General features: G+C 35.2%; 1 protein-coding gene across 1 annotated transcript; it reads right to left on the reverse strand.

The window, feature by feature from the left end:
* Positions 1–1363: 1363 nt before the first annotated feature.
* LOC135837012 (uncharacterized protein in vnfD 5'region-like) lies at positions 1364–8862 on the reverse strand. The gene is made up of 2 exons (XM_065352130.1): positions 8719–8862; positions 1364–3932 (listed from the first exon to the last, which is right to left on the reverse strand). Exons 1-2 carry the CDS (start codon positions 8776–8778, stop codon positions 2172–2174), a joined length of 1821 nt encoding a protein of 606 aa, XP_065208202.1. The 5' UTR covers positions 8779–8862; the 3' UTR covers positions 1364–2171.
* Positions 8863–9169: the final 307 nt, after the last annotated feature.

Genomic DNA, 9169 nt, shown 5'->3' on the forward strand with positions numbered 1-9169 from the left:
TATGCGAATTAGGTACTTACCATATCGTTTGAACTTTGGAGGCAGATTTTAGAACTTGAATTTTTGGCATTTGTAATCGAGCTGCCTAAAGCTTATTTTCGCAGGATGGATGAGAAATTGTCGGATTTTGTGGTTATTTCTAAAAAATGAGCTACATTCTACAAAGAGGGGGGGGGGGATGAATTTGAAAATGAGCGCAATATCATCATGTGAGGTATCGAAATATATGTTATCGAACCTCCTGAACTCGAATTTGACATTATTTCGGCGCTCAAGTCGACAGGGGCTTTGAAGAGGGGATGGGCAAAATTTCCAAACAGCCTTACTCATCATGTAAGGTATCAAAATATATGTTTTTGAACCCGCTGATCACGATTCTCGTAATTTTTCAGCCCCAAATCCAAAATAAGCGTTAGAAAGGGATATTCAAAATTCAGAAATTAGCCCAAATAATATGTGGCAAATCAAAATGTATGTTTTGAGGTTCCTGCGTACGAATTTGACATAATTTCGAAGGGAACACCAGAATGGGCTTCTGAGGGGGAGGTTCAAAATTCCAAAATTGGCCTAAAAATCACGGGACATACCTATCAAAATATATGTTTTTGACGCTCCTGAACACGATTTTAATATCATTTTGACGGAAATCCCAAAATGAGCTTCACTGGGGGAGGTTCAAAAACTTAAAAATTAGCCCAAATAATATGTGGCACATCAAAGTGTATGTTTTTGAAGTTCCTGCGCACGAATTTGATATAATTTTGAAGGACGTCCCAAAAGGAGCTTCTGAGGGGGAGGTTCAAAATTCCAAAGTTGACCTAAAAATCGCGTGACGTATCAAAATATATATGTTTTTGACGCTTGTGAACACGATTTTCATATCACTTTGACAGAAATTCCAAAAAGAGCTTCACTGGGGAAGGTTCAAAAACTTGAAAATTTGCCCAAATAATATGTGGCACATCAAAGTGTATGTTTTTGAAGTTCCTGCGCACGAATTTGACATAATTTCGAAGGGAACTCCAAAAGGGGCTTCTGAGGGGGAGGTTCAAAATTCCGAAATCGGCCTGAAAATCACGTGACATACCGAAATATATATTTTTGACGCCCCTGAACACGATTTTCATATCAGTTTGACGGAGGAGCTTCACTGGGGGAGGTTTGAAAATCAAAAATTGGCCTAAATATCTTATTGCACATCAAAATAGTGTTTTAGAGACGCCTGAGTACAAATTTGATATCATTTTGGCATCCCCTAAAATGGGCTTCTGAGAGGGAGGTTTCATGGAAAATAGCCATTGTTCGTCTACCTTTTCTACGAATTCGTCAAGTTTCAAAATACAAAATGAAATAAAACAACACAAAACGAACGATCGTTTTAAATTTAACGGCAAAGAACAATATACAAACTTAATATCAAAACACACTTTTTTAAAATTTTGTTAAGAAAATCGACTGAAATTCACATCACATTTTTCAAAGTCCCCTGAACCATGAAGATTGAATGGAAAATGCAGTTTTTCAAGGGCATTGTGTTCCAAAAAAACCATAAAACATGTTTGTATGGTTTTCAAATCGATTCATGACTTTCGTGGCTTATTTTTCAGAAAATTATTGGAGGGTAAAAAAAACTGGGCCATTACCCCTACTACCTATTTTTGGAATTTTTGATAAAATTAACTATTTGTGGCAGTTTTTGAAAAAATTGACTAGTTTTGGGAATTATTGAAAAAATTGACTAGAGGTACCTATTTCTGAATAATTTTCAACAAAATTGTTTATTTTTCCGCTATTTTCAATAAAATTGACTGTTTTTGGCTAGTGCATCTTCAGGTTTCATTCTTTTTTGATCGTGTTTAATCTTTTTTTATTATTTCGATTTTGTCGCTGAAATTTCACTTTTTGACTAAACAAAATTGTCGTTCATTACCTTAAGTTGCAGTTGAAACAATAAAATGTCGTGAATTTTTCAATCGGTGGTTTAATAATTTTTCCAGTCGTTTGAAAACTTTTTTTGTCAGGGAAACATTTTACTGTCGGGAATTCATTTTATAGCGGTGAAAGATCCTATGCTTGTCGTGACGTCGGCTAAAATCACACTTATTGATATTTCATGGTAGGAAGATCAAGATAAAAAAAATTGGTAAAGTAGGTATTTTGACGTCGAATCATCATTGGGGAATAATGTTATTTTTTGTTTTCCACTCTGCAATATTTGTTTCATTCAATAGAAGCGATTCCCAAGCAATGGTTTGCGTTTTATTGCTCGAGTCGGAGTCAAATACGATTCCAACTGCAACGACGTCTTTTTCCCCCGTGCAAAACTGTTGGTAATATTTTTTTTCTAATAATTGCTTCATCGCTGCCCTTGTATCAGCTATTTTATTCACCTCTCCCGCTTTTAATTCCCATACGTATACGACGTTGCTGTGTACAATAATGATGTGGGCAGTGCCTTCTGCTGTGTTGTATTCACACGTTACTTTCATTTCAGGATCCAACATATTCATATACGAGTACATTCCTTTAAGAATAGAACAAAGAGTCGCATGGAACCATTTCACCGAATAACAGAAATTGGTCTGTGTATCAGGATACACATTACTCCCTATCGTTTGAAGCAGCACAATTTCAATTTTCTTAAAGAATCCATCTACATCCTTTTGGATTAACATACGGTGTATTCCGATTAGATCTATCCACATGTCTTCCGCCCGTATTATTCCTGTCAAAAGTTGACTGATAAGTTTGAAGAAACATGTTTCAACTTCCTTATTTGGAAAGCGGAGATTGTATTCGTATAACTTTTTGTCATATGACTGTATTGTAAGATATCCCGTTTGAACCAAAAGGTATGTGGGGTTATTATAATGCAACTCGTGGCTACCACTTAGCCCTGATCTTGTTACAGTTTTAGTCTCGTTATAAACATACAGACCCAGAAGTTCATTTTCCGAGTATTCTTTGAGCAAATTAATTACAGAAGAATGTGTTGAGGTTTCCCACCAAAATGGTCGACTCTTCATTACTTCAAGGTAGCCCACAATTGATATCGGGTTAAAAACGGACTTTTCCTCGGATGTATCTTCAGAAAAGTGATACCCATCATACATGACGCCTATTATTTTCAATATATCAGTTGCATTGTATGTTTTTCCCTCAATAGCGCTTTTCGTGTTGGCAACATGCGAGATATGGTCCTTAAAGTTGTTCTCAAGTTCTTGCTTGGTAAAACCAACGAGTGTAGCATATTTCGGGTGTAATGAAATGTCGGTGAATTGTCCCGAGAACATCGATTTTATGGCGAAATTTGCGACCCCGGTCACAAAACAAAAGGCAATATGTTCGTTTTGAGATTTTAACACGGTGAAAAATTTCGTCATTGTTTTTAGATTTTTTTCAGCCAAGGTTGAATTCTTCTTAAACATGTGTTGTGTGATGGCATCGTTGTATTCGTCGACTAAAATTACGATTTTTCGTTTACCATACTGTTTTGATATTTCTCCGAAGAGATCAGTCATAACATCTGCCATCCGTTCACTCGTATCTGTACTTAAAAGAGTTATATTTAAATGCTTGGCTTCTAGTAATAAAGCAAATACGATGCTTGTTTCAAGAGCTCCTTCTTTATGGGTCGCCATTGATGAAAAATCAAAGTGTAAAACGACGTGTTTTTCAAATTTGTAATCGTATGTGGGGTCGGCGATTGCCAAGTTTTCAAACAAATGGCTATTGCCACTGAAGATTTTGAATAGTGTACTCACTAGTAAACTTTTACCGAATCTTCGGGGATGAGAAAAAAAGTAATATTTCTCGCCATCCTTTATTAATTCGTAGATAATTCCGGTCTTATCAACATATATATTATCTTGCAGTACTTTTTCGAAACATTGGCCCCAGGGAAGTTTTTTCAGTTCGGTTTCGGAACAATTCTAAAAAAGAATAAAACAGAATATAGTTAGGTATGTTTAATTTACTCAGGTTCAGCAATGGCTTAATAGGTATGTAATGTAGTCACTGCAATTACATACTACATTTTTCAGTGCCGGATTAATGTATACGTTCGTGCTCTACCCACGATAAAATTGAGCGCTCTTCCCCAACGCTATAGCCTTGCCACTTTTTTGAGCAAAAAGAATTTCGGTCCCTTATGTGGTTCAACTTTCGGGAAATCGAGAATTGTTTGGTTGAAAAATAGCACACTCGAGTGAAATTTGAGCCCGAAAATTATCCGTATAGCAAAAACTCGAAAAATAATTCGTGTGGTCGCCGATGAGAGCTGATCGCGAATTTTACATTAATTTGCACTCCCGCCGCAGTTCGGTGAAAAACGATTTTTTTTTTGGTGAAAATTGGTCGAAACTCGAAAGGAAAATGCCGATCGCTCAAAAAGGAACCCGAAATTTTGAATCAAAGATCTCGATTTAGTCGAGTAGCGATCTTGCCTCAATTTTTTTAAGTGCTCGAAATTCGAAAAAATCATAAGGCAAGGTAGCCTTGTAAATATTTTTAGCAAAAAATTTTCGATCGAGGATCTAGCTTAAAAGAGACCGGTAGTGGTTGTAAGGGGGGGAAAATGACTAGGGGAGTTCATTGCCGACTTTGGTTTCCTGTGAGTATGTCATTTAGCTTTCGAGAAATTGGTCATTTTTTAAAATTAAAAATAAGCACTTGGGCCACATATCTATGCAACGTAATATGGAGAGATCGAAAATGGCCACAGGACTGGACCACATCCATATACATATACCCCTGCACAAAAAAGAGTCAAAGCTCGAACAGGGCTGTAAGGTAATTTATGTTGGTAAGTTATGGCAGTATTTTACCATATTTTACGGTATTTTACCAAAAGTTTATTACCGTATTTTACCATAATTTACCAAAAAGCCAAATTGAACACTTTTTTTTCATCTTTCCTTCATAAATTTCCAAATTTCCATGGAAATTTATGACTTGAAAGTTACCAAAAATTTTCCCCATAAATTTCCAAAAAATGTCCATGGAAAATTTCCTAATAACACCTAACACAGATGAACTTCAGAGGCAGGTCAGAAGTTCAGAACTTCAAAGTCAAACTACAAATAGTTAACTCTTCATATCCAAATTGGTAAAATACCATAAATACCGCAAAATACCATATTTTACCATATTTTACCAGCAAATAAATTACGGTAATTTAATGGCCCTGAGCTCGAATGTTCTATTCAGGGCTGTTAATACGAAACAAAACGAAACGAAAGACACAAAATGAAACAGCAATTTTTCCCTCTGGACACAAAACGAGACACAAAACGAAATGAATCAAAAAAATTATACAAAACAAAACGTTATAACGAAACAAATCACTTCTGTTTCTTCAATTTTCAGCTTTTCATTGCAAGTTTTTTTGTAAATTTTGAACAAATTTTGTCAAATTCACTCAAATTTCATCCATTTAGAGTCTTTAGAGGGGTCTCTTCTGCATTTATTAATAAAAATGTCTGCTTTTCTCACTTTTTTGGCTGAAAGGAAACGAAACGAAACAACACAAAACGGCATGAAACGAAATGATAGCACTTTTATGAAACGAATCGAAGTGGGATAACGAAACAGTTTGGTTCAAAGAGCTCAACCAGCTCAACCAAAACAAAATGATACGTTTATGTTTCGTGTCCAACAGCCCTCGTTCTATTAAGGACAGAACAATCTCCCTGATATCTCACACCAGCAAGGTACTTCTAAACATCATACATGAACGCATCAAAGCATTTATACTTCCTCAAATACCTCCAGAACAGGCAGGTTTTGTGCAAGGAAGAGGGACAAGAGAACAAATTCTCAACCTTTGTCAGATAATTGAAAAGGCTCTAGAATTCAACAAAACCATCTACCTTTGCTTCATTGACTATGAAAAAGCCTTTGACAATGTTAAGTGAAAGATATTATGGGGAAACCTTGGAATAATGGGAGTACCAAAACACTCGATAGACCTGATGAAGAACCTGTACAATAACAACAACGCACAGGTAAAGAAAGGTAGAATGTACCTACTGTTGTTTTTCTATTTGGAACACTGATGGACCACTTTAAAACCTGCAAAGGAGTGAGACAGGGATGCATCCTCAGCCGAATACTGTTCAACGCATATGGCGAATGGATAATGAGAGAAGTTGTAGAGTGATGGAAGAAAGAAGTTACTCTAGGAGGCAAGAAAATATTGAATCTGAGGCACCTAGATGACACCACAATACTGGCTGAAAACATTGACAACATGAAGGAGATCATGGGCAAGATTGAACAAGCAGTTAGCCTAGCCAGGGGTCTGAAGGTGAACAAATCAAAAACCAAGATGATGATAATAGATAGGGCGAATGGCAACCAACCTGAGCTGCAGGAGATAGATGGAATAGAAGTGGTACAGAGCTGTGTATATTTAGGCTCCTTAATAACCAACAATGGAGGTTCCAAAGATGAGATAAGAAGGCGCGCATCGATTGCAAAGACAGCTGTAGGAAAACTCAGCCGAATTTGGAAAAGCTATGGAATCACTAAGAGAACAAAATTAAAGATTGTATTCTCAATATTCTTATATGCCTCGAAGATGTAGACAGTGAAAAAAACAGATCAGAGCCGGATAGATGCATTCGAAATATATGTATTACTATAGGCAAATTCTTCAAATCCCATGGACCAAGAAAAGAACAAACAGGTCAATACTGGAAGAGCTAGGTGTGAAGGATAGACTCAGCACCATTATACGAAGGAGGATCCTGAGGTATTTTGGACATGTAGTATGGCAAGACAACCTAGAGAAGCTGACTGTACAGGGACAAGTGGAAGGAAAGAGGTTGCGTGGGAGATCGCCCAAAAGGTACACAAACCTTATCAAAAAGGCCACAGGGCTCACCCTCATGGAGTGCACCAGACAGGCTGAAGACAGAGAAGGTTGGAGGCAGCTGATTGGAGAGGTTCCATAGTCACGATGCTCGGATACGAGTGAACGATAAAGAAGAGGAAGCATCACTTTGCTTATCATCACAATTTTTTGTATTTTTCAAGTTGCCAACTTACGATTTTTTTCACCAAAATTCCCAGTGGGCGGGAGGAGGGCAGAATTAATGAGACACCAGGTACCTGTCTGGTATCGGCCGAAAAATTCTTCATTATTCAAAAAAGAATTAGCCCTCCCCCCTTCCGCCCACTAAACCCACCAATATTTAACTGTTTGGGGTTGGAAATACTCGTATCATTGCAGCTGCTTTCTTTCATGTCCGCCATTATATGTTTTATTCAGCTCCCAAATGTTTATTATAGGTACCTACATAAAATTATGTACTTTATACCAGTGATGTGAAAACGTTTGGTCATGGTTTTCGTTTTTAATTTTCGTTATAAAAACGAAATAAATTAGTTTTTGTTACCGTTTAGTTATAGGTATGTTTATCTGAAAAAAAACCGGATTTTTTTCGTTGAACCGTTTTTTTTTGTTTTTGATTTTTTTCCTCCCTCACTATCATGAAAGTATGAAATGAATGAGTATGATGCAAAAATGACCTAATTAAGCTGAAAAATGGTGGTCTTATTTCAAAAACCTCGTTTAATTTGTGGAGTTACGAGTATTTCAAACTCAGGTTTAAGTTTTCATGTAAGTATATTTTCTCTTCTTGATAAGCCATTATCTTCAATTCTTTTGAAGATTCAAATTAAACTTTGTAATTTTAAATGTTTCACTATAGGTACATTCCCAAATTCCAAAATAACAAGTCGAAAACGAAAATGTGAAAAAGAAAGCAATGAAAAAACTAGAAACACAAAACATTTTTCTAATTTTTTCTGTTTTCAATATCTCGGGTTCTGCTGCACGAAATTTCAAAATTTTTGCAGTAAGTATTCGTCATATTTTTTCATTCCCTATCTTTACAAAAAAGTCATCTAATATTTTTTTTTTTTTTTTTTTTTTTCGTTGAAAAGGCTAGAAATGTAGAATTGAACATACAAAATATCTATTTTATTTCTCGATTAAGTATATACTAAACAAACGATAAAATAAATTATAAAATTCAATTTTAATACCACACACTTTTCCTACAACAAAATCGAGTTGAAAAAATAGGAATTCAATTGGGGGGGGGGAGCAGAATCAAAAGAACACCGGGTAAGTTCTTGAATATTATAGCTTAATTTGTTATTATGTGGCTTATTGAACATCCAAATTGATCATAAAGTGAACCAGTTTGTATACAAATTACAAATATGCAAAAAACTCGAAAAAAAACGAAAAATTTTCGATTTTTGTTTCGTTAAACGTAATATGGAAATTTTGTTTTGGTTTTCAGATTTCGGTTTTAGTGGTGAAAAATATCGTTGTTTTTTCGGTTTTTGTTTTCGTTAGTTTTCAGTTTTCACATCACTGCTTTATACTCGGCGTTTTCTACTAATTGATTTCTCCTTTTAAAAAAATGGCAAGGCTTGTAGCCTTCGAATTTAAAAACGGCATTAATTATTTAATTCACGCTATCACCTCATCGAAAAAAAATTATAACAAAAAATAAAGTAATATTATTACAATTCAAACGCGTTCCATATCGAGAGATATTTTTTGAATAAAATTTAAAAATCATATGTATTATGGGGATACTGAAATCTACAATTAGGTTAATGAACACTACAGAACTTTAAAAACATACGTAGGTACCTGTAGGTAGCTAATTAACTAATTATGATTTTTGAAAAACTCACCGTATTTGCCCAGGAACACGCAAGAAGCGTAAAATACAATTTCAACTTTACGATATTCATATTTTTTTACAATACGTTCCTACTCTGAAGACATAGTGTAACTAATTACCGAAGCAAGTGGGTATCGAAAGGTTTTTGAAACAGAACAGAATCTACATAATAAATAAACTAATCTTGAAATTTGAATTCAGATCAAGAGATATTAGGAAAATTATTATCGAGTATCTATAGTCGATTATCTTCGGCAATGATGTGAAAATATTATCAGCCCAGAATATAATATAAATTATAAGCTACTCCTCGAATTCAAAATCCGATCGAGAGAGATTAGAAAAATTAAATTTCGAGTAATCATTGGCAATGATATGAAAATGTTGTCCGCATTATCGATAGGAAAATATTATTAGTAGAAGATCTATCTATACCCACTGCGATTGCCCTGAAATAACTG

The sequence above is a fragment of the Planococcus citri genome, chromosome 2, assembly GCF_950023065.1.
Source record: "Planococcus citri chromosome 2, ihPlaCitr1.1, whole genome shotgun sequence".
Classification (NCBI taxonomy): Eukaryota; Metazoa; Arthropoda; class Insecta; order Hemiptera; family Pseudococcidae; genus Planococcus; species Planococcus citri.

Excerpts from the sequence above, each read along its gene's own strand:
- LOC135837012 (XM_065352130.1), bottom strand. The coding sequence starts at position 8,778 with ATGAATATCGTAAAGTTGAAATTGTATTTTACGCTTCTTGCGTGTTCC. Across the intron at positions 3,933-8,718 it reads CGTGTTCCTGGGCAAATACG|AATTGTTCCGAAACCGAACT; the intron begins GTGAGTTTTTCA and ends ATTCTTTTTTAG.